The 25,618-nt window shown below is 40.1% G+C and overlaps 1 protein-coding gene across 2 annotated transcripts in view; it reads left to right on the top strand.

The window, feature by feature from the left end:
* ZFYVE26 (zinc finger FYVE-type containing 26) overlaps window positions 1-24,943 on the top strand; it is a 48,433-nt gene extending 23,490 nt beyond the window's left edge. Inside the window, exons 21-41 of one of the 2 annotated variants that reach the window (XM_041413677.1) lie at window positions 181-377; window positions 1,235-1,339; window positions 1,935-2,057; window positions 2,984-3,160; window positions 4,393-4,639; window positions 5,761-5,859; window positions 7,510-7,667; window positions 8,587-8,756; window positions 10,166-10,194; window positions 12,238-12,359; window positions 12,447-12,667; window positions 13,247-13,394; window positions 14,500-14,709; window positions 15,498-15,713; window positions 17,683-17,880; window positions 18,180-18,382; window positions 19,241-19,382; window positions 19,944-20,003; window positions 21,273-21,455; window positions 22,264-22,308; window positions 23,379-24,943. In XM_041413677.1, the coding sequence (XP_041269611.1) occupies window positions 181-377; window positions 1,235-1,339; window positions 1,935-2,057; window positions 2,984-3,160; window positions 4,393-4,639; window positions 5,761-5,859; window positions 7,510-7,667; window positions 8,587-8,756; window positions 10,166-10,194; window positions 12,238-12,359; window positions 12,447-12,667; window positions 13,247-13,394; window positions 14,500-14,709; window positions 15,498-15,713; window positions 17,683-17,880; window positions 18,180-18,382; window positions 19,241-19,382; window positions 19,944-20,003; window positions 21,273-21,455; window positions 22,264-22,308; window positions 23,379-23,588 (3,263 nt within the window). In that variant the 3' untranslated portion in view covers window positions 23,589-24,943. Of the gene's footprint in view, window positions 1-180; window positions 378-1,234; window positions 1,340-1,934; window positions 2,058-2,983; window positions 3,161-4,392; window positions 4,640-5,760; window positions 5,860-7,509; window positions 7,668-8,586; window positions 8,757-10,165; window positions 10,195-12,237; window positions 12,360-12,446; window positions 12,668-13,246; window positions 13,395-14,499; window positions 14,710-15,497; window positions 15,714-17,682; window positions 17,881-18,179; window positions 18,383-19,240; window positions 19,383-19,943; window positions 20,004-21,272; window positions 21,456-22,263; window positions 22,309-22,826 lie in introns of both variants that reach the window. The other variant, XM_041413761.1, reaches the window with a different exon arrangement.
* Window positions 24,944-25,618: the final 675 nt, after the last annotated feature.

Here is a 25,618-nt window from a genome sequence, read left to right as displayed (position 1 = left end):
GTACATAGTGCTAACTTTGGATGCTTCCCAAAAATTTGATGCTTGGGCTGACTCTTAAAAAGATTTTTCAGCCCTATCAGTGTTTCTTTTGTTGATGTGATCCAGCAAGGATATGGATATTTTTTTATTTTCTGAATTACAGAAACTGAATTTCAAATTAGTGTTTTGTTTCCTCCACAGATAAGGATGGTTGGCAATACTTGTTCCCTGTAAAAAATGCACTGTTGAGAAGTAGACTGGCCCTGCGCTGTCTGGACAAGTGGCCCCTTGATGCCTGTTTGGAAATTCTAGCTTACTGCATTTCTGATCTGGGCATACCTCATGAACTAAAAGCCAATCTGCAGAGCAGGAAAAAAGAACTTCAGGTTTATCAAAAGGTAAAAAGTCATTCTTCAAGTAACCAGTGAGATGAAATAGGCAGCAGGAAGCAAATATTGCTTGCCCACTGAGAAGCTCTAGCTCTTGTTTCTTTTTTGGTCATGAGAGCTTTTCAAGTCTTTTATCCAAAACAGTTCATGTGAAGTACTGTAGTATCCAGTTAACACTCAGCTTCCACCCTTCACAACTTTCCCACTCGCCTATTAGCATTCTGGTCTGCAGACATCTTTAGATATAAACATTTTTGTGTGTCTGATTGTTTTGCAAAGTTTTTTTTTCTATCCTATGCAAATTCTAGAGCCTCTGGAAGCTTTCCATGGCAGTTAATAATTTTAGAAGTTTGAGAAATGCAGATGGTGTACAAGACTAGTGGTCCAAGGAGCAAGTTTGTGTAGCAGTCAGTTCTTCTGACTGCAGCGTAGTGCAGATACCCTTAAGTCAGACAGGCTGACCTGGAGTTCAGCACAGACTGAAAAGCCAAACAGCAAAATAGGGGCCATCCCTGCTGAGTTCTGCCTGGTGGGAGTTCTGCTAACTGACAGCTCCGTTGACTCTGTGTTAGTGCCAGCAATGTCTGTAGTAAATGTGTACTTTTACATCCATAATTATTGCCATCTCATCTTTCAGAAACCTTCCCTTATAAATGTGCTTTGTAGACTCACATCTGTGAAAACGGTGGTTTTTTGGGTGCAGGGGCATTACATCATCCCTGAAAAGGGCTAAAGGTGGTCTCCTTTTTGACTTTTTTTTTTCTATGAAGCAGCTCTTGATGTGTCAGCTCAGCTGTTTTCTTAGGCTATTGATTGCCATAAATTGAAATTCTATAGTTTGTGCTACTCTATATTAACTTTTTCAGATTCTGAATGTGCAAAATGAACTGTTGTGGAATGACTGGCAGGATCTGAAAAAAGCCTGCACTGATGACCCCCAGGCTGTCATGAATGTCATTCTAAAAGCAAAGGTTAGACATCATCATGTGAATTTTGTTGAATTAGAATGCATTAAACTTCAAGTAAATAAATTCATTGAAATAGCATCTTAAAACAATGATCAGTGGAGATTACCTTGGGAGGAAGGATTCCTTTACTCAGCTCTGTGCTACAGAAACAAATAGAGATCTGTGTTTAATATCAGGATTTACATGTAATTAGTAATTCTTAAGTTTTAGTTTAAATTCTTACTGTGAGTATAACCAGTCCTTTTCTTTTACAATTTTGAAGCTTTTAAAATAGCATAACTTTGGTCATAATGCAGATTTGATTATTAGGGAAATGCTAATATTGTAAATCTGGCTGGCTCTAATTGTCTTTTGAAAACTAGGTTGTTTACTAGTTACTACTTGTTTACTTACTGTAAGGTAAACAAGGTATTTTAGATGCAGGCTGTGGCTGATTAAATTGACTATCATCTTCCCTTGTAATGTAATTTTTTTTTTTTTTCATATGGGAGGGGAGTCTAAGCTACAGAATCTCTTGATCAGAACTTTGTGAGAAATAACTGTATCGGGGAGGGTAGAGTTTGTCCTTTTGTTTTTACTTTTTTAAAAAATTCTTTAGGATTATGAATTGTGTGAGGAATGGGGACACTTGTATCCTGTCCCAAGAGAAGACTTGATCAACCTTCACCGTGAGCACCTTCTCCACTTACTGGAGATGGGAGACATGGAAAAGGCATTGCAGGTAATATCAAGATGTTCTCAGCCTCATATCCACAGATCAAACAAGATGACAGCTGTTTTGCCTGCCTTCACTGTGTGTGTTTTCATGGTCTTTTTGGTTCCACCCTCAAGAGATGTTATTTGCTTAGATAAGATTTTAGGATCCTAGCTCTCCCCTGTTTTGCTTAAGTAAAAATCCAGCTTGGCAATTTAGTTCTTGGACCTAATAGCATAAATATCACTTACATGCAAATACAAGGCTCCTTTCATTTGAAAAATCATAATGAAGCATGTCAGTGCTGCTTAAGCAGAAGAATCAGAAGTGAAACTAATAACATGAATCAGTCAGCTGTGCTTCAGTGCCCAAATTAGTGGTGTAAACATTTTTGGTTTTAGTAATGGTGGAGCTGTCACTTGGAGAGTGAATTAATTTGCTGTCTGGAACACTGTAGGGTGTGATGGTTGTGAGGGTCCCAGGATGAGGGAAGAGATGAATCTGACTCCATGTTCTTAGAAGCTGATTTATTATATTATGATATGATATTAAAATAAATGCTATGCTAAAGCTATACTATAGAAAGATAAAGGATATATCAGAAGGCTAGAAAAGAATTAATAATAAAAACCTGTGACTCCTCAGAGAGTCACTCACTGCTGGCTTTGATTGGTCATTAAGTAAAAACAATTCACATGGAACCAATCAAAGATGCACCTGTTGAAAAACAACCTCCAGACCACATTCGAAAGCAGCAAACACAGGAAAAGAGAATCAGATAATTATTGGTTACATTTTTCTCTGAGGCTTCTCAACTTCCCAGGAGAAGAAATCCTGGTGGAGGGATTTTTCAGAAAATGTCACGGTGACAGTAGGGTAATAAACTGTCATGGACAGAAGGCTGCCTTCCAGGAATGTTGTAGAGTTTCACTGTGTTTTGTTTGGTTTTGTAGCTTTTACAAAGAATCGAAGACCCCGGTGTTTGCCTTGCTATCAGTGAGCAGTCCCTGGACCAGCATCCGAGCTTGGCAGCCTCTCACTTCTTGGCTGATTACCTCACAGCTCACTTCTATGCCAGTCTGACAACAGCACGCCGGAATGAAATCCAGGCACTCTATATAGGATCCAAGGTCAGTAAAACCCCTGCCCTGAGGGATAAACAGCAATAAATAACTGTGTAAATAATTTTGTCATGCATAGTATTTTCATAATATAAAAAGCCTGTAGGTGTTACCAGAGCATTCGCACCGCACCAGGTCTAAGATCCTGACTCTCAGGATCCAAAGTTAAGTCAGAGATGGTTTAAAGCTTCTCTTTCCTTTCTCCATTTTTGCAGTTCCTTAGTATGAACAAAGCAGTCTTGGGTTTGAGCTGTGGGGAGTGAGGAACACACAGGCTGATGATGGTTTAAAGCTTCTCTTTCCTTTCTCCATTTTTGCAGTTCCGTAGTATGAACAAAGCAGTCTTAGGTTTGAGCTGTGGGGAGTGGAGGAACACACAGGCTGAAAGAGGATAGGGTGGAATAAAATAAAATTGTGGAGTTTATCAGAAAAGTTGCTGTCTTTGTCCCAAGTGGAGAAGGAAGTATTCTTAACTTACTCTCTGTATCAGTGACGCCAGGTGTCCTATGTATGCCCACCCTTATGGTGGTTTTTTGACTTCATGTTTCTCCCAAGTGCCTTCCAGAGGTGGAGAGTACCGCTCCTCTTTGTGGATGGCCACTGCCTTTACAGAAATCACACAGGTTCTGTGCTCAGCCTGGGAACAGATGCATTAATCAGCAGATAACCTTAGTTGAATGCATTCCATGTAAACAAAATGCAGTGCTTTTGGTAATGTCTGTTTCAGTGCAGGACTGTAAGCAGCAGCTTGCTCCAGTGTGTGCCACAACAGTACTTTGCTGGGCTGCCTGTTTGTTTACTTGTTCCTTCTGAAGATATGACTTAGTTTGAAAAGCATCCATATTAACTGCCCATCTAGAGGAGAATTGCTCTTATTTTCTCCTCTTAACATTTCCTCAAAGGAGAGAACGATAATGATTGGGTTAATATGCTTTTTATGTGCTGTACTCTGCTACAACATACTTGTCACAGGGTCACAGGTTTCACTCTTCCATAGTCTCTGAAATAAGGCAGGGTTTTAGAGAATGGAAAGTGGAAGCTAAGTGATTCTGCGAATCCTCTCAGTAATTCTGTAACAGAACTAGGAATTGGTCTGAGAAGTCCCGCCCCCTATTTTTGACCTCCACCTGTCATTCCATTCTCTGCATAAGGTGTTGCTCTAGTTTCTTGTCTTTAATCTCACAGAAACACATATTTAAAGGTGTATAATTTTATGATACATTTTTTTTCTTGTGTCTCAGGTGCTGCTGACTCTGCCTGAACTTTCCCGTGTTAACTACTTCCACCTCTCCTCAAGGCCACTGCTCATGCTGGAGCAGCTCCTCATGAATATGAAGGTGGACTGGGTAGCTGTAGCTGTGCAGACACTGCACCAGCTCTTAGCTGGGCAGGACATTGGTATTACTGTAGAAGACATTGACAGTTTGCTTTCCAAGTATGCAGAAAAAGCTCTCAAGTTCCCTTTCACATTAAAGGAAAAGAGATCAGGTAACTGTCTGTCAGAATGCTGTTTTTCATTTGGGAAAGCTGGGCCAAAATCTTCCCAGAATAATTTCAGCAATTATAAGATTTTTTAGATGTGTGCCTACAGTCTCCCACTAGCCCAGAACGTGTTCTTAAAATCTTTGCCTTTCTTGTAAATAGATGTTTTCAAGGACCAACAGCTCCAAAAGTTCTTCAGACTTTTCTTTATTGTTCTTTATTGAGGTTTCTTTTCTTGTGTAATACTGATTAGTTCTCTTTTACCCCTGTTTAGTTCAAAGTCACTTACAACTTGAGCACTTCCAAAACCTGCAGCCAACTACATCTGCCCTCAAGTAGAATGGGGGTTTAGTCTTCTGTAGTGTTTCCTCCTACCTGAGTTCTATTCCTTTTTCATATAGAAAGCTTCTAGACTCATAGTTCTGTTTAACAGTCTTGTTGGGGTTCTCCTCTCTGGCTTGTGAATCCCTTCACCTACAAGTAGGTGTACTACATACTTCCTACATGTTGTCTTTGAGTCTCATGCACTTGGTTTCTTTTAAGGTTTTAGAACTGGAACAGCAGAGGGTGCTGCAGATCCATTCCAATGCTTTTGTGTCACTGTATTAAATACACACGGGGTTCTGTCCCTATCTTTATCTATTTATATCTGCTGATATGGTACTAATTTGCATTATGCCAGTTTCCAAGTGTTGGCTTCATTTTGTGATTTAAAGATGCACCGCTTGCTAACGTAAAAGCATCAGACTTAACTATCTCTTCTTGCCAAATGGTCTATAATTTTCAAAGTATGCATGTTCCTTCCACTGCAATGTGAAGCATTTAATATTTGCCATGGGCATCTTGTATTAATCAATTGTTGTCACATCTCTGCTGCATTGTTCCTATAGCTGTCTTTACTCCCTTGCTTTGATAAGGATCCCTTTCTTTGTTTTTTAGGTAATTGAATTTTATACAATTTTCCATTAATTGCTGTGGACTAATTTACATGCAAAACAGCCTTGTTTTGTGCTGACCTTCTTACATACTCCTGTGAATGGATTCCTCTAATCTTCTTGAAAACAGGTAGATGTCTTGACCAGTATTGTCCTCTGATTTTTTCCTCCTCCTTCCTCTCTTTGTCCTAGATTCTCTGATACGTATTCAAGAAAGTCTCAATCAGGTATTGGAGTGTGAAGCATTGTCTAAATCAGGATCATCAGAACTATCTCCTGTCAGCTTTACTGGTAAGGTTAAGACCTCGGTGCCTCTTGGGGTTTAACCTCAGCAGCAACAACAGCTGCTTGATCATTCCCCCATCAGCCCTTTCACAGGTGGGATGTAGAGGAGATTTGGAAAAGGGTACAACTTGTGGGTTGAGGTAAGGACAGTTGATTAACTGAAATAAAGTAAAATACAGTAATGATAATGATGAAAATGGAGATAAGAAAAGTAGAAAAAAGAACAAAACCCAAGAAAAACAAATGCTGTATAATACAATTGCTTACCACCTGCTGACTGGTGCCCAACCCATTCTCCAGTGTGGATCAACCCCTGCCAGCCATTTTCTCCCAGTTCATTCCCTGGGTATGCCATTCTATAGTCCTTGAAGTTTTTGTTTCCTAGGATTGCTGTTGTGACCTGAGGAAAATAGCACACCTTGTATTGTCTGAGAGGCTCCACTCACTGTCCTCAGACACAAGAAAATGGAAAATAAGTAATTTAAGCCAGAACAACTGAAGAATATTTGTAGCTAAGAAACAACCAGAAACTCTTCTGCAGGTTCTATTCAGCAACTCCTGCAAGAGATGCATAGTCTGTGTGTGCTCTCAGGGAAAGACTAACAGAATATTCTCAGACCTCCAAGGGTGATGATTCTTAGCAAGTAATGGGTCTGGACTAGAGCTGCAGAATGATATCCTGATCTACAGTTTAGGGTGTCTGAACTATTTCCTGCTTCTGTATCCTGAAATGAAGATTCTTCTTGCTTACATCAAGTGGACAGCAGTGTTTTGGAATGGGCTGTGTAGCTCTTCAGTTTTTTCTTATAGTGGTCAGTCTAGTATCTCTGTCCTGTTAAAAAGCTTGAATGCACGGTCCTTTAATGTTTGTTTGAAATCTGATATCTACTTGAATGAGAATGAGTTAGCTTTAGTGAAATGGTAATTTTTGTTCTTCTTTAGTTTAGTATGCATGTACACAGAAGGTGGCTTGCAGGACTGCAGGGATATGTTGAACTTTTTAATTTACCTGTTGTGTAACTGACTCACATCATATAAGCTAAAAGCCTATCTAATACCGTAAACTTCATTCAATGAGTATTTAATTGCTGGGGTCGAAGATGCCAAAGGCCACACTTAAATTCCTGCCTCTGTGAACTGATTTCCCCACAGTGGATTGAAAAGGCCACCAGAATGGGGAGGGCTAGGCTGTAGATAGCTATGCCTCCCCTGAGATAACAAAGGAAACTCCCAGTCTTCAGGAATGTCAACACTGGGTACGCTTAAGATTGTATTTTATCCTGTATTACTTTTTGGTATCCAATGACCGTGGTATTTTTTTTCATCCTCCTCCAAGTCTCTGCTTCTGATACAAGAAGAGATGTTGACACATTGTCTTATATCTCTGTAATTGTTGTGGAAAAGGTCTCTTAATAAGTACATTCTGTTGCTTGTCAGCACTGAAGTACTGTAAGTTTACAGTCTTAGTTTAAAGCATATATATTCCTTATACAATGTTACTCTGCCATGCCTAGCTGAAAGATAATGATAGTAGTCATCTTGTGAGGCAGAAAGATCTTACAGCCTCATTGAGTCTGTAGTGTTTTCTGGTACTTGAGACTCTATTAAACAGCTTAAATCCCATTCCATATTTTTCTTGGCCTGGCTCATCTTCAGGTGTAACCATATCTGTAAGTCCCAGAGACAGAAGTCTGCCTCAGAACTTGTTTCCTCAAGAATTTGTGCCTCCTGAGAAGCCGCCACCCAAGCAGCAATGGATACCTGATGACACTGAAACGATATGTATGGTTTGCAAAACTGAACGCTTTACTATGGTAAGGAGCAAAAATGAAGTACAGACATTCCTAGAACTGCGACCTTAATATGATCACTACCTCATAGTCTGTTTCCTGAAAGACCTGAGCTACTTCAGCAGGTTTATCTGCATCACCACGGGCCTAACAAGATTGCCAGTCCTTTGGTATTTAACCATTGGTTTCTATTTAGAGGGGTCAAGGAGACTGGCAACAGTTAGCTCCTTGCAGAGTTCTGTGAAGTGATAGAACCTAAAGAGGAAATCTGGTCATCAGAGAGAAGACAATTTCAAAAATGTGTAACAACAGCAGTATTAATATTCCAAAAGGCTGCCTAGTTGACTCTGCTGGCAAGAAATAACATGATCACTGTATGATTCAGACTATGAGTATAGAAAATTAAATCTTTGCTGTTGGTTACACTTTTCTAAAAACGATTGTTTCACAGAGTACTTGAGAACTGCATGGGTGCTTTGAGAACATTAATTTTTAGTTTTGCAGGTGTGCTGGCAATTTATCTTCTGCTGCTTAGAAACAGTACTGTTTTCTCAAAAGTATCTGCTGCTTTTGAATTTGGAAATTTCTACAATGGCATCAGGAAAAACAGTCTAGAGCTTTTAACTTTTCCAGGACATGATCTAATTAGCTTTGTGATCAAAACTGGGATAATTTAAGTAATAGAAAGCCCAAGGCTGCTCCAAACATGTTTTAAATACTGGCCTCTGGGTTTGGGGTTTGATTTTTTTTTTTCCTTTGCTATGCTTTTTTCAAAAAGGAATTTTAACAGGGAGAATCAATCACTGTATAATTCTGAAAATAATTATCCTGCATGGTGTTTCCTCTCTTCAAATGGAGTAAGTTTACTCACAAGTAGAGAGAGACACTGGAGGGGACTTCAGTGAATTCTCTTTGTGGCTCATCCATGACCTCTCATGCTCAGTTTAACAGGCGCCATCACTGCAGGCGCTGTGGCAGGCTGGTGTGCAGCTCTTGCTCCACCAAGAAAATGGAAATAGATGCTTGCAGAGAAAATCTGTCTCGTGTGTGTGATCAATGCTATAGCTACTACAACAGAGAAAACATGCCTGGCTTGGTGCAAGACTCAAGCACGTAAGTCCTTCTGTCCTACTTCTCCTCAATTTTCAGCAGAGTGCATGAATGGAATGAGAGAGACATAAGCATTTGGATTTATCTGGATAATGTAACATCAGCCCTTTGGCCTCCAACTGTTGGGATTTTCAGGTTTGGTAGGTGTGGCAATGTTCCTTATGCCTCACTTTACTTTTCACATTGGATAGAACATTGGAGGGCCAGGCAACAAATTCTTTAATTCTTTAAGTATCAATAATTCTTTAAGCATCAATTAATCACTAACCTAAGAATTGAATGCTTTGATGCAAAGTATAGCACAAATTGCCGCAGTGTGACAAAGGTCCTTGCAATATACTCAACTTCTGGATTAATATTGCATGTTGACTAGCTCTGTTGAACATATCTGTGTTTTAGTTATTCCATAATCCCTCAATTATGGCTCCCTGAACCCTTGGGAATTAAAAAGCGAGTTTCTGATTAGATAGGCTTTGAAACTGCCTTTTATAAAAGGGACAACTGTGATGGCAGATTTTCATTATGTGGTTGCTTTCAGCTGAGAATTGGACTGAAATTCATTGTGTTTACACAGGCTAGCTGGTGAAAAGTGCAGCTGAAAAGAGTTTTATTTTACTCTCTCTGACCTTGAGCAGACTTGACAGGGTCACAGAGAATAAGATTTACCCTTTCCAGCCATGTTTTCATTTCCTCTTTTCCTATCGAGCCTGAAGAGAGCAGTACCTACTATGGCAGTATCAGCAGGCTTCCCAGGAAAAGAGCAATCAATTCTGTGCAGCTCTGAAGAGGAACCTGTGAAAAAACAAGCAGTCGCTTGCAGCTGAGCAGTTTGTGTCAGATTCCCAGGAAAAGAGCAATCAATTCTGTGCAGCTCTGAAGAGGAGCCTGTGTAAAAACAAGCAGTCGCTGCAGCTGAGCAGTTTGTGTCAGGATGGTTGCTTACATTGCCAGATTAGGCCAGCAGCGCTCAACACTGTACTTGAATGCCACCTCCCAGGTTTTAATTAATTGTCTACTTTTTTTATATTTGCCCTGTTTGTATATCAAACCCAACTAAATCTTAAGGGCAGTGGGTTGGATAGCAAAGACTTCATTTTAGTTCTGACATGTCCTGATACTGGGCTGTTCTTGTTCTCAGTGTCTGCTTTTTTATGATGTGTGCAACGGTGCTGTTCCTACAGAAGGCCGTAAGAGCTAATTACTTGGTGCATTTGAGATACAACAGAGGCAGAACCTTAGATTTCCAAGCAGAAGGGATTAGAGGCAGGGCAGTGTGTTGAAAAGGACGGGTAGGGATAGCTGTTTGGATTTTTACTTCTGAGGGCGGTAGCCATATGGATGTCTGCTTTAAAACCATGTTCCCCCAATGTGCTGAAGTAGGTATGATGGTTCTTTCTGTCATTTTATTACAGCAGAAAAGAAGATCTGGATCAAGTGGAAGGTAAGGAATAGAGTAATGTCAAACCTCAGATTTTTAAAGTGCCTGATTAACAGTTAGATACTGGAAGCTGATACACCTAGTTGCAGCTAAAGGGTGATCAAAATTTCAGTTACAAAATATCACTGATAGTTTTTGCATGTGCAGGCTGAAATTGAGCATTTCAAACTTCTGTGAATGGAAATTGAGACGTAGGAGAAAATCTGTGCCAATATTGAATGTGTTGGATGGGTGTTATAGAAAGAAACTGAAAAAGAGTTGGAGAATCCATTTTTCATTCTAGAAACAGTGAGAGGCAGTGGTGTGAGTAGGAATTAATTAGCTCACTACAGAGCAGTGCTGAGGGATCCTCTTTTTATAAACCATGACAGTAGAATTCTGAGTACCACTGCAGTGTGCTGTGTGTTTTATACCCCCATGCTGCCAAGAAATAGCACAGGATGAGGCCCCTCTCATGGGTTTTGAGTTCCATCTCCTGTGTTGATTGCATGAAAATAGTAATTGCATTTTGGTGCCTCAGTTTCCAAATCTAATATCTTAAGCTTCAGGAATAATAGCAAAATTTAATTGACTTTTCTCTGTCATTTTTCCTCATAAGGTATTTACTGGTTTTGGTGTTTTGGGTGATTGCAAAATTTTTCTACACTGATGTGAAGTTCTGTCAGAACAAGACATAGTTAGTTTAAGTGCTTATAACAGTAGCATGAAACATGTTGCAAAATTTGCATTTGTGTAATAACAAAGCAAATAAGAATATTTTTTGTTATTTGTTCCTTTTTAAAGTATGATGGGCTATTTGAGAATTATTTCCCCTGCTGTTGATGGAAATTTGCTTTACTGCTGCCTTTGTTTCAAGACTGAAACAGCTGAAATGTATCTTTTGTGCAGCATTGCTGCACATCACTGGACCTATGTGATCCATTCAATAAGAGTGGTTAAGAACAATGTGAAAATCCTCAGATTAAAGAAGGAAAGAGTTCTGTTTTGCTTTTCTAACTTCTCTGGGGGGACTTTGAAGAAGGTTTATCAAATATTTTCCAGCCTACTTTATTTGTGCCAATTCAGTTTCCAGTTCAACTTAGAAAAGTGCAGGGGTGTGTTGGGGTTTGGTTTGGTTCGGTTGCTTTGGATTTTTTCAAATTCACCCTACAGTTTTAGAGTTACTCAACACTCTAAAGGGGATGTGAACTCTAAATGAGTACATTTTGAAACTTTTTAAACTTTTTTTTCCAGAGGAAGCTGATCAGGGAAAGAGTAGCAAATTGTCATTATTCTCCATTTCTTGGCATTGTGAGATTGGCCATTATTTCTTTGGAACCACAATCACGAACATGAGCATCAGAGGGCTTGCACACTCTCAGCTATGCTCAGATGACAGTATTTCGTTTATAACTCTTCTGAGTTACAAGATTCAAAACAAGTACTTCCTTATCTGGAGGAAAGAAAACTACTTTTCACAGAAATTATATTTCTTGAATCATTTGATCAGAACTCCAGTTTTCTGCAGTACTATTTTATAAGAAAATGTAACATTAGGAGTTAGGTCTTAAAATCGTTTGGCCTAAAGCTCGTGGACTCCATGGGCAAATCACCCGAATTTTGGAAAGAACATAGAGGTGGTTAAGTCAATTTATCTTTTCTTTTACAATTGTTTTTTATTTTCCCCTGTTCAAGCCGAAACCCACAGCTCTCATATTTCCAGTTCCTTCCTGCTCAGAAATATTTAATAAATTGCCTAAGGGGAGGATAAAGAGGGAAGGCTGCTGTGCTTGATGACCAGTAGCTTAAGAGTTAAAAAATAATTTTAAAATACGTTACTGGAACCAGTTTTTGGTGTAAGTTTAGGTATGATGTGGCAGCCTGATGAGGGAAGGAAATGTTTCTGTGATGTGTGCTGGACATGTGATTCTGGCAGGAAATGGCACAGTAAGAGAACTATAGATGGCTGCTTTTTGAGAGATAGGAATGTTCTGCATTACGTGTCCTTAGCAGGGTTTGTTGCTTCTTGTGCAGTGATTTTACCTGGTGTTTTCTTTTTTGCTGTAGAAACTTCTAGTAATGAATATTCCACAGTGGTACGAATACCCAAGGCAACTGATCTTGAATGGATTTTTTCCCTGAATGAGGAGGAGAATGAAATTGTACGCAGAGAATTTTATTATGAGCAGGTGAGGTTGTGAGAGAGTGCAATATAAGCAGTTCACTGGAGAACTACCTCAATACCTATATTTATTTGTCTTTCCTCAAATTGTCAGGCTCCCAGCTCTTCCTTGTGTATTGCCATCCTTAGCCTGCACAGTGACAGCATAGTGTGTGGCCACCAACTGATAGAACACTGCTGCAAGTTGTCCCAAGGGCTCACTAATCCTGAGGTGGATGCTGGACTCCTCATGGACATCATGAAACAATTGCTCTTCAGTGCTAAAATGATGTTTGTAAAAGCTGGAAGGAGCCAGGACCTAGCTCTCTGTGACAGGTGACTCTAATGAGATACTGATGAGGATGTATTGTGGTACTGTCAAGAGCATTATCTTTTTTCATTGAGGAGTGGAGGTGGAAGGGTTACTTTGTGCAGTTTAAATGAGAAGTTTATAATGCAGGAATAATGGAAAAGTTCAAATAGGAGAAGTTCAAGTAATATGACTAGTTAACAATTACTGGGAGAATTCTCTGACTAGGAAGAAGTGATTCGCAAAGATGGGTACATATCTTACTTATGCTGTTCTGTATCTGCTTTCAATCTGTATTTTAATACCGTATTTTAAACCTGTGCTTCCTGAGAATGAACATTCTACGCTTCTTCACATTTTGGCCTACAGAGCTTGAGGTGGCAGGTGTCATATACCAATTTCACATGCACTGTTTTGCTGGTGTCTTCAGTCAGCATGTTACACTGAACACGGCAAAGAAATCCCAAACAATAACAAATGCTCTGAAGGGGTAGTGTGATGGATAGAGAAACCTGATTAGAAACCACTGTCCTAAGAGTTGTCTTTGCATAAAGTTCTTTGATGTACAGTAATAGTGAAAGCGTATGTATTTGCTTCACCTCTAGCTACATCAGCAAAGTGGATGTGTTGAATATTTTGGTTGCTGCTGCCTACCGTCCAGTGCCATCTTTGGATCAGATCCTTCTCCCAGCAGCAGTAACAAGATTGAGAAATCAGCTTTTGGAAGCAGAGTACTATCAACTAGCTATAGAGGTAACACTGGCGGAGGGATGTCAGTGCAAATTCTTCTGTAGTGGCTGTTGTTTTCCTCCCTCTTGAATTCAGATGGATATGTTGTGTGAAATAGACAATATTTAAACAGTTACAAACTGAGATTAAGCTTCTAAACATGGAAGACATAATTTTCTGGACACTGGAAAAAATTTCTGAGATGGAAAAGTCCTGCTGTGGAGCAGGCTGCAGAAGGGAAGGATAAGCAGCCTTGTTTCCTGGTACAGTTAATATTGGAATGGACTAACTGCAAGAAAGTCATTAAATGGGGGAATCTTGCTGCCAGTAGAAGAGCTGAGACACCCTTTGTGGCAGGACTTTATCTGAAGCTTAAATGTTAGATCCTATTTGTCTGTAATCTGACAGCAGACATTGGTAAGGCACCATTCCCAACCATTTACTTGGAAATCAGCAATGTTAGCAAATCTATACGTCAGAGCTCATCTCATGTGGTTTATCATCATCTAATCCTGCTCCCAGGATTTTGTAAGCCTCTCTTTTTCAGCATTGCACTTTGTTAAATACAGGATTATGATACTACAAATAGTATTAAGATTTGTTAAGCAGTAATAAACAGCAAGAATAGATGACCTATTTGAATAGAAATAGTCCTTGTTTGAAAGCAGCTAAAAGAGCTTTAGGTCTACTAAAGAAAATCAGGAGTAAATTTTATCAGAAGTAAAAAATATCTTGGTAGTTCCTCAAGCGTCTTCTGTTGCCTTTTTTAAAACCACAAATCTGATTAATTCTGCTCTGTAAAAATCATCTGCTTTAGAAAAGCAGATGTGAAAATGTCCTGGTTTAGAACTCATGAACTAAAATTTCCCAAATAAGCAGTAGTTTAAACTTACGCAATAAAAAAACTCTGCATTTGGAGATCATGGGTGTTTTGGTAGTTGGCCTTTTGTGCCAGTAATATGGAAATAAGCAGCATAGGGGTTTTTGTATGGTTTTTAGTTGTTTGTTTTTAATGGGAAATGTGCTCTAGGACAGGAAAGGTCAGAATCACAGACTGTGTGATAAGCCATATTTCCTATTTGCTGTACGGGGACTGTGTTGTGATATTAACAAATCATTTTGAATTTAGGTTTCTACAAAATCTGGATTGGATCCAGGTGGAGCATGGCATGCCTGGGGCATGGCTTGCCTTAAAGCTGGAAATTTAACTTCAGCAAGAGAGAAGTTTAACCGATGTTTAAAGCCACCCATGGATCTAAACCAGCTGAACCATGGTTCAAGGCTGGTGCAGGATGTGATACAGTACTTGGAGTCCACAGCGAAGCCAGTACTCATCACAGTAAGAATCTTAAGAAATTATGGTTTAGAATACATCTTAATGCATGGTACAATAGCAGGTGTTAGGGTGTTTATTTTTCTTCTTGTCATGATTGTCTATTGCAAACTGAATATTGTTGAGAAATTTGTTAGCTGTTTCATCACATTGAAGTGGTGCCTGAGAGATCGTAGGATTTTATAGCAGTTTGGGAAATAGTTTGCGGAGGGAAAATAGGCTGTACTGGATAATGTACTGTTACTACAGAATAAGGAAGGTAAACTCAATCCCAGCAGTATTTTGTAATGCTGCAGTGATGCAGTTTTTTTACTGAAACTCTGCTAACTTTACAGAAGTTCAAAGAGAGTTTCAATTGCTTTCCCACTCCTCTCATCGAAAACCACTACTGAATGGTTTGGAATTCTGCTTAAGTACCAAAAAATTACTTTTTGTACTAAATAACTGCAGAATCATGATGATGAAAGACCAAGTACATATTTTAGGAAAATAGAAAAGCCTCTTTGAACCGGGTTGTTGAAGTAGCTTTTGAGTCTGGAATTTTTTTAAAGTAAGCCTTGTACCTGTCATTGGAGGCAGCTATGCTGGGTACAGCAACATTCAGCACATCTGTTGATAGCAGGGTTCCAGTCTAATGTTTATAAAAAGCATTGCTGGATTCTCACCCCTCTGAAGCAATACCTATTTTAAAAACAACAGTAAAGAAATACTCCAGGGCTGAGTGACAAGACCTATCTGAGAAGATGATTTTCTCTTGCTGATCACTTATCATTGGTTTTCTGCGTTAATGGTAGGACGATGATTACTTTGCCACATTGAGGGAACTTGAAGCAACATTGAGAACAAGAAGTCTGTCTCTGGAGATGATGTGTGAGGGGAAGATTCAACACAACAGCTATTATCAGGAGTGCTTGTTCTATTTACACAGTTATGGCACCCATCTGGCAATAATAAGCTTTTACATGAGGCACGACTGTATGAGAGAAGCACTGCTTCACCTGCTAAATAAGGTGAGTAATTCAATTTTCATCACCAAAACTAAAATTTGAAAAATGGCAATGAGCATCATGCAGTGTTAGGGTGACTTTTCTGCACAGGAGTTTGCTGAGGTCCTGAAATGCTGTTATACAAACTGTCTAGTTTGATATCCAGACAGGAATTCAGGGAGGCAGAAGAACAACACTGATCTTTACAGATGTAAAGAGAATGTGCAGTTTTGGCTCTTTCTATAGAGGTCCTGCATCAAGGGCACTTTGTCTTTTTTTTTTTACAAAGTTGAAAACCTGGGACTGTTGTCATAGAGTTCAGAAGAAAGAAGGAAAATTTTGAATTCCAGGGTGCAGATAACATTAGACACTACTCCCTATCCCTGTGCCTGTGTCTCGTGGTATTGTTTGTTGAATCAGATCACCTATGTTTGCACTTCTGTAACCATTAGGAATATAAGGGAATACAGAGGACAGAAGTCTAGGGAACCCAAAATGTGGTTTCCAGCTCTCCCTTAAGGAAACTGCATAATATAAGGTGACTTAAGTATCCCTGGAGTAAACAGTTCTATTGGTGCTAAACTGCAATTAAATCTAGACATTATTCCAGGTTCTTACTAAGACATTGAGGGTGCTTCTTAGGAAATGTAAATCCATTATATCTCACCAGCTTGTGAGAGTGTGGTGTTTCCTTTTCTAAGTTGCTGTGCTTGTGTTTGAATTACTGATTATTTTTTTATTATTTGAAATAACTCTTAATGAGAATGTACAACTTGAAAAACCAACTTCCATTGTCTTTATCTGGTTATGAGGTTTGCTAATAGAAAATTAAGTTGCCTTATCCTCTCTGCTGTCTCATTGTACCATCAGTCATTCTAACATCTTACAGTCATCTGCATATCAAATTATCTTTTTTAATTTATCCTTTACATCAGTTTAAATATGCTTTTAAAGAAAAGTTGCATATTTTTACAAAGTAGGTGAGATAACTTCACCTCTTAAGTAGCAGACTTGGAAAATACTCTAGACAGACAATTTGATGTGGAAGTTTTGGACAAGGAACTGGTAGTAATCATACAAACCAGAGAGGAGGGTTTGTTCCCCTAAAGCTGTAAGGTACTAAGCTTCTGACTAAACATTTTGCAGTTGGTTGTTTGGAGACATTTTATGTGTACAGACTTTGTCACTTGCATCTTACTCTGAGATAAAAAAAAAATCAAAAATTTCATTCAAGCCTTTAAACATGTGTGGTGGCTCTGTTGACACATGTTAATGTTACTGTGGAAAGAAGCACATGTGAAGCTGTATTTGCAAGACCGCAGTCAAGAGGTCAGGGGGAGTAAATATCCCCCTCAGGTCACTACTTGTGAGGTTTTATCTAAGCACCTGTGCCCAGTCCTGGGTTCCCATGTACAAAACAGACACTGTGAAAGTGAAGCAAGTCTAACTGAAGGCCACTAAGGTGTCTAGGGGCCTGAAACACCTGGTGCTTGAGGAGCGTGGTAGAGCTAGCTTTTTCCTGCTGGAAGAAAAGGCAAGAGAAGATCTGTGTGTGCTGTTTTCAGTTACCAAGTGGGTGATTATAGCAAAAATAGAGCCATGCTTATCTCCTGTATGCCCAGTAAAAGCGTAAGAGATGGTGGACACAATTGGGAGCAAGGGAAATTCCAGCTGGGTATAAAGAAAAAGGTTTGGGGTTTGTTGTGGGGTTTTTTTGTTGCATATGTTTGGACACAGGACCAGGGCCACAGGGACGTTGTTGAATCACTCTCCTTTGTCATGCTCAGAACTTGTCTGCACAGGTCCAGAGTAGCATGACCTAACTTGAAAGTTATTCTTTGAGTGGGGTTTTTGAACAAAATAATCCCTAGAAATCCCTTCCAATGTCAATTATTTATTAATTTTATGATCTCTGTCACTTAATATGCCTTTATATTACATAAGGAAAATAAGCTGTAGAGGCTTTGCTTCAAGCAACTTTTTGTTTGTGTAGGAATCCCCATCAGAAGTGTTTATTGAAGGGATCTTCATTCCAAGTTATGAAAGTGGAAAACTGCATATGTTGGAGAACTTGCTGGAAACCATTGATCCAGGATTGGAAAGCTGGGGAGTCTACTTGATTGCAGCCTGCAAATACTTGCAAAGAAAGAACTACTACCATATTCTGTATGAACTGCAACAGTTCATGAAGGTAAGTGGAGGGACAGTGCCATCTCTTTCAGTGAAATGCTGAATACTGTCAGACTTTTGGTTATTTACTTTGGTCTAAACCTGCATGCTGGACAAGCATATTTTTGCCTCTTTACAGTCTTAGAAAACATAGAAAAGCCTGAGCCTTACTAAAGCAGACCTGATCCATGTCATGGATCTGGCACATTGTATTAAAGAAAACAGAGCTCTGCCTGCTTTGTGTGAGCCCTTCAGTGCAGGCAGTGATTACTGAAGGTGGGGTCCTGTGGTCCATCTTAGTGGTGAGTGCATTTCTTCCAGGATCATGTCCGTGCTGCAATGACCTGCATTAGATTTTTCACTCATGGAGCAAAGTCTTACACTGAACTTGGAGGAAAACAGATGTGGCTTCTAAAGATCAAGGACCATCTCAAAGTCTATCTGCAGGAGGTCTCAAGAAGTTCAGGAAGGAAAAAAATGGCATTCACTTTTCGGAAAAAAATGTCTGCTACAGATGTGTCAAGGTATTTATAAACAAGAAGCTGAGTTTAGGAGAGGTGAAATTCAGGCTTTAGACTTTGGGGGTTTTATGAGTTTCATTTAAGTTGGCTTTAGCTAACACTTACTGGTTGTCCTTGACCCAAATCTGCTTTTATGTGGTTACAAGTGTAGGATTCCCATCACTTTTTTCCCCAAAAAAATCCAAACCAGGAGATGGGGGAAAAAAAAATCTGTATGTATATCAGACTACCCTCCTTCAATTTTAAAAAAACAAACAGGAACCCTACAATGCATAGACAATTATACATCAGTCCACAACCATTTCTTTTTCTTTTTCTCTTCCTTTCCTCTTCAAAAAGCAAGCCACTTTGGAGTGCTTCACTGTCTACTGGGGCTAACTCAAAACACTGCACTATGTACAAGCTGTAGGTGCCAGAGATAACTGGATTCCTGTATTCAAAAGTCAAAGTGTAAATTTAGCCTGATCTCTCTTGTACTTGGGGGTTTATATCTTGGTTTTCTTATGGGCTTTTTTCATTCTTTCTTTTAGTCTGGACTCTTAACTTAAACCTGGAGGGGTGTGTGTGATGAGGTGAAAAAGCAGGAACAGATATTTATTTGGGGATTCAGTTTCTCTGGCTCACCTTTTTGAAATAATGTGAATAATTGCTCATCTTCAGCTTCAGTGATGTATGTTAAGTGCACAGATCTGAAAAGTAATATTGTTGCAGACTTGTACAATGAACAAAGTCAAAAAGCAACTAAAATAATTGTCTATAAGTATGACTTCTTTTGAAAGGTATTGAAGAAATTAGTTCATATAAATAATAATTGACACTTTCCCTATTACAAAATAAAGTCAGAATTTTTTCACTGTCTAGGCACATCAATACAGTTGATCTGCAGATGGAAGTAACAAAGTTCCTGCATCAGTGTGAGAGCTCAGGAGCCTCTCAAATGACAGACTCCTCCTTGCCCACTCTCTTTGGAAACAATAACATGAAAATGGATGTTGCTTGCAAGGTACTAATTGCTATTTTAAACACAGCTTTATTTTTCATCAGCAATACTAACTTGTAATGCAGATTGAATCATTTTATGGTTCAAGCAGTTTCTTGTAATTTTTGGGCAGGTTATTTACGCATGAATGCAACCCACCGTTTATGAAAAATTCATGTTTTTCCTCAGAGTAGCAGAGAATGTGTGAGAAATTGTTCTCTTGAGGAGCTTGTCTCCTCAAAGTTCAAATTTTCATAGGCAGAGCATCCAAAATACAAATAGTAATATTCCTTTTGTCTGTGCATCCCATTATATTTAGAAGCAAGGCAAATAATGGTATAATTTTAACCATTCTTAACTTTGGCTCATCTCCATGTGTAAATTGCCTAATGTCCCTTAGGGAAGCAGTGTGTGACAATAGACCCTATAATTTGCTGTACTTCTTGGGATGGTGCTGTTTTCTGTTGAAGTAATGCATTTTATTTTGGCCTCTGGGCAAAATCTGGATTTGCATTAATATTATTTAACTGTACATAATGAAAAAGGAATGTGCATTCCCATACTTGTCTATGCCTCTCTTTTCAGGTCATATTGGAAGGCAAAAACATTGAGGAGGGGTTTGGGATTGCATTTAGAGTTCTCCAGGTATGGAAAAACTTGATATAACAAGCAATATTAATGCAAACTAACTCCTGAAAGCAGCAATTATTTAAACAAAAGCCTTTCCCCACCCCACCCCCCCCAAATGTATTTTAATCCCCCCAAAAGCAAAACTTGTTAAGAGAGAAGTCACAAGTTTAAGTCTTACATGTCCATGTATTTGTGGAAGCTTGGTAAAGAAATTAAGATGCTGTTTCAGTAGGACATTTCCAGAGTAATTGGGTCCTGCAAAGGAATGAAATACAGCTTTTCCTTTGCTGTGCACCTTGTTCAGTGTCTGAACTCTGGCAAACCACAGTCATAGATGTGTGTGGAGACCTCTCACGTGGTACCTCTCTGCAGTTCATGGCAGTCATGCAAAGAAAGTGAATAAATAAGGCCAGGGCTGTCTCTGTTCTACTCTCCTGATCTGAGACCACAATTAACTGGAAACTCTCGCTGGGGACTCTCATTCCTCATGTCTGGGTAGAAGTTGAGTGATTATCAGTCAGCACTGCTCATGAGCCTCTAAACTTTTCTGAGTGTTTCTCATCCATATAGTCCCAGACGGTAGAGCAAGGCACTTTGGGACAGAGGTGGCACAATGAAAGAGTATTTATGGATGTGGCAGGCCCTGCTCCTTCTTTCAGGTTAGGATGTACAAGGCAGAGCTCCTGTTTGTAGGGAGATGGAGAGCCTTAGAAAAAACAGCACTTCCAAGCAGCAGCAGCAGCCACTACCTCCAGTAAAAATGGAGCAGTGAGTCCAGCTGCCTACCACTTCCATTTCCATCCTTTTTTTTCCTATACTTACTTATTGCAGGAGCAGTTCATAGCTTTTATCATCTGTTCCCTCATGTGGATGGTGTCAGTTGCCTCCTGTTTGGGGTATCCAAAGGGTGACTGCTGGTGGGGGGGCTGGAGAAATATAGTGGGAATGTGCTAAGTGAGGGAGAGGTGGGTAGGTATCTAGGAAAGAGCTTTTGCCAGAAGAAATAAAACCGATTTTTTTTTGCCTCTCCTGAAAAGAAGGCAGTGACAGCACTCTTGTTCTTAAGCAGGATTGATTTTTACAAGTCTGGTTATCAAAAAACCTTTAAGTCAACCCTGAGCAGTGATTAGTGGAAAACCAGAGGCTCCCAAAACAGCTTTGACTTTTTGGAGCGTGGTGTGGTATTTTGTCCTTAGGAGATACTGTCTCAGTTGTGTAGACTCCCTCTGAGAAAACCTGCTGAGAACATTCAGTGTGTTGCTCTGATGTTCCAACTACCTGTAGGACTTCCAGCTGGAGGCTACAGAAGTGTACAGCAAAGTGGCCAAGCAGCTGGTGAAGCAGCAGAAGTACAGCGAGATCCAGCAGCTCCTGAAGTGTGTCAATGAGTCTGGAGTGGCAGCAAAAAATGATGGGGATAACATTATCCTGAACTGTCTAAATGAGTTCAAAAACATTCCTGCTGAGGTAATTCTGTCCTGCACTGTGTCCCTTTTGAAGTAAAAGGATATAGACCGTACGGGCTGCAGGGAAGTCGGGTGCCTGTACTGCTCTTCGAGTGAGTCCTTTGGATGTTCTGGCTCCTTGTTATGGCCATAGCTGCAAGGTGGGAGTGCACGGATTGCCTTGTACAAGATACTCTGAAAGGAAACCATAAGTAGCTATAGCAACTGCTACCCAGCACTTCCCAGATGGATACCCATGGAGGGGACAGAGCATTTGCTTCGCAAGATTCCTGTCAAATGCTGCTGATTGCAGCAGCAGGTGTTCCCTTCAGTGAGGCTTCCCTGGCTAACACAGACAGTGTGTGGAGGCAGAAACCTCCTGCCTCCATAGGAACCAATTTTGTGGTTCCTTTTGCCTACCACAGTTTTTTTTCCATCCCAGTGAAGGAAGGAGATGCACTCTGGTAGTTTTATTAATTAGATTAGGGGATGCAGTCCACTCTTTGGGTCAGGGTGGGCCATGGGGTAACTCCTGCTGGGATGGGGGGACCTACAAATTCATTTCATTCAACATAAGCCATGAGAGACTCTTAGTGTTCTCCAGGGATACCCCCAGAGATGGCAGGCTGGAAAAGCTGTGGGTAAAGGGAAGACTTGGAATTAGTATTCTTTTGTATTTTCTACATCTGCAACTCTTGCAGGTGGGACAGTCTAAGCACCTGCTGTGATTGCAGCTGGTCTGTCCATAGGGGTTTGATCCCTGATGGGGTAAAGTTTTTCAGACTATTATCACTTAAAGTGTGAACACCTTTTCCCTTCTTTGGATACAGGATCTCGATAATCTGATTCAGGATATGGACAGTGATGAAAACAAGGTAAGTAAAAGCACAGTAGCAAGAGCTAAACAGCCCAGTCTTGGTGTGCAACTTGCAGGTTCTCTTTCACTGTCTTCTCTCTCATCCTCATGCAAGTAAGATTTTTTTGAAGGCTACTTCCTAGATTCTAGAAATCACAGTGAATTCCTCAAGGCCATGGTGTTTGTGACATGAGTAAAGCTGTGACATGCAAGTATCAGTTGGGACTATCCCTATTAGTTCCCTAAGAGCCCTCAGAGTGAGGACTGGACATTTGTTAGAATGGGAGGAAAAGTATTTCAGAAAGGCACATTGATGGGTTTGTTGGTTTGTTATTCAGCCTTTCACATAGGTGCACACAGGTTTCTAGTAATGGCAGACAGCTAATGATGACCACTTCAGCTATTGTTTCAGGATTGTACTGTTTCTGTGGTGATCAAGAGTTGAATGATAAAACTTGTCCAGTTTCTGGTAGACTTTTTCTCTTAGAGGAAATGAAGCCTAAACTAGTTTATTTCTTTGTTGGCCTTCATTACCAGCCAGCCAAGCGACTGGAGAACTGTTGATGCCTCTTCATAGACGTGGCTGTGACTCAACATTTGGGGATTGTTGTAGATCCTGAGTGGCATAGCTGGGAATAAAATCTAAAGATTTTTGACAGTCCTCTGTCTGCTCTGAATGACAAACTCACTGTTGTAGGCAGATTGAAAAATGGGCTTTTAATTCTGCTTTTCTCTAAGATCTATTACTGAAAGATAGGAGTTGTTCTAGAGCCAGCAGTGGAAGAAATGATAGATTCAGACTCTTTGCTATGAGGATACTGTAATTAATGCACAAGATAGGATTCTTGAGAGTAATTTCACGGTCATACAGTAAAGGAGTGTCTACAAGACACAAACTTAATAAAATACACCTGTTTGTCCATCTCTTTCACTGGGAACTGCTTCGTGCCATGCTGTGTTTGGTGATGTGGTGCTGCTGCCTCATAGGACACTCTTCCGAGCTGGGTATTTCCCGTGAGTCCTTGCTTGAGCTTGTCCAATTAGTTTGCTCCAGCTTTCTGACCAGGCTCTGCCTGCCCTGTGCTTCAGATCCAGGCCTACGTGGTGTGCAACAAGCTGCGCTCCGCGTACCTGGTGGCGGTGCGGCAGGAGAAGGCGCGGGCCGTGCAGCTCGTGCAGCACGTGCGGCAGCTGGCCGAGAGCAGCGGCGACCACGTCGTCAAGGCCATCTGTGCCCAGTGGCTCTCAGTGCACCAGCCCAAGGTGAGAAATCGGCTTCCCCAGGGCACTAGGAAGTAATGTGTAACTGACATGCGCCGTCCTACTGAAGGAGAAGGCTTCAGGACGGCTCAGAGGTGTCTGCTTCAGCAGCCTCTGGGTAAAATGGAGCTCTGTTGACTGATGTCGGTGGCAAATGGATGCTGCTAATGTGCCTCTGGTGAAAGGAAGGGAACTAAATTACAAGTGCCAGTCCTGTATTTTGACAGTCACTACCTCAGGGTGTTTTTTGGCTTTCTTTTTGATGGGGGGAGGGGGCAGTTTCAAACTGAACAAGCAAGGATTTAGGTGTATGGAAGAGAGCACTTCTGTTTCTGGCTTTAGTTTTTGGATTTTGTTGGCTTTTAATTTTTGGGGGTGTTGATATTTTTTGAAAAGCACTGGACTTAATAATGTGGGTTTTTTTTAATCCAGAAAACATATGTAGAGAGGACAGAAAAATTTTATCAACTCAATGTAGCCTAGAGTATAAAATTTTTGTGATGTTTCCTGAAAAATTTTCAAGATTGGAGAGTTCTTCTGTTTCAAAGACTAAAACTCAGATTTTTTTTTTAAGCCTCTAGACAAATCATTTGCTACTTCTTTTTTATTCCTCCCCCCCCGCCCCCCCACCCAGTACAATGTACCCAGGTTTTTTTAGCTTGTTTGAAAAGGTAGGAACTGATTCTTTTGGCAGATTTGTACTTACCAGTCACACTGTATGATGTGTGCCATAGATGTGGCACTTGGGCCAGTGCATAACTGGATGAAGTTATAAAGGGCATATGCTGTAAGGGGAGTACAAAGGGAAAATAAGCTTTAAAATAGCTGAAAAATCATGTGCCTCTTTCTTTACTATGGTAATACCCAATAAATCATTGTGATGCAGCTTTATGACTGAATAGTTGACAGTAAACTTCCACAGTTTTTCATCAGGTATGGCAAAGAATAAGGATAGAGCAAGCTGTGGCAAAATTAAACAGGTGGTCTGTATCCCTGGTATCCCTGTCACATAGGGATGTATTTATTTATTTATTACCAGAATGATTTGTTCCTGTCAAGTTCAATAGAACACCGAACTGGACATGCCTGGTATTGATGGGTTTTGCTCTGGAAGTGTTAGGTTGATCGGTTTTATGAAAAAAAACCAGCAATCTTTGTGCAACGTGTGTGTTCAGGGATGCTGAAAAAAAGTAGCTGCTTCTCTGCAACTAGTATTGGGACATGAGAAACTGGCAAAAATGTGTTAGACAGTAGTAGGACCTTAAAAAAAAAAAGAAGAACAAAACATGGCGTTCCCCAAGAGTTTGTGTTTGTTGTTTACATGTATTTCAGCACAAGAAGTAGAAAAACTAATTCACTTTCTTATTAAAAAGTTGTTTACATCAAAAAACCAACAGGTTTTCTGAAGTGTAATGTAATTGTAAATAGTTTTAGTACATAAAATAATTGAAACTATGAAGTAAGAGTTTTGCACTATCCCGAAGCTCACTATAATGAAAGAACAGACTTCTATGGTGTTGGAAAGGATTTGGTCCATCTTTTTCAGGGTTTCAAGAGCTGACACAAACACCTCTCTTTGGAGGTGCTCTGCTCTGCTCACTAGAGCAGAAATGACCACATACAGCTTTCAGAATCCCCTGACCACAGATTTGCATTATCTCATTGGTGAGCAGTACTAATGAAAGCTTTTGTTTCCTTGGCCAGACTGACCTAGCTTTCCATCAGCTTACAGCCATCAGGCTAATCCTAAAACGTGACACTACCTATGGCTTCAGTCATTTTTAAATCTCTGATTATGGGGAGGAGATTTTACTCTGTGTGGGTATCCAGATCTGCATTGCTGTAAAGTTCCTGTTCTGCTCGCGTTCCTTCAGCTGCAGAGAGCACTGAGAGTGGAGTTTGCCATGCAGACCCTTCAGTTCCCTACCTGCCTTTCTTCCTGACCTCTTTGCACTGTACCTGATGCACTTTATATAGTGTTTGGTGTAATTTCATGTTCTTAACCTGCAATTGTAGGGATCTTTCTTGTACCAGCAGAACTGGAATTTTGACCCTGATTAATTACATTG

Source organism: Onychostruthus taczanowskii, unplaced genomic scaffold (assembly GCF_017590055.1).
Source record: "Onychostruthus taczanowskii isolate IOZ18803 unplaced genomic scaffold, ASM1759005v1 scaffold1, whole genome shotgun sequence".
Classification (NCBI taxonomy): domain Eukaryota; kingdom Metazoa; phylum Chordata; class Aves; order Passeriformes; family Passeridae; genus Onychostruthus; species Onychostruthus taczanowskii.
Note: the sequence above shows the minus strand (reverse complement) of the source record. Positions and strands in the feature narration are given on the sequence as shown.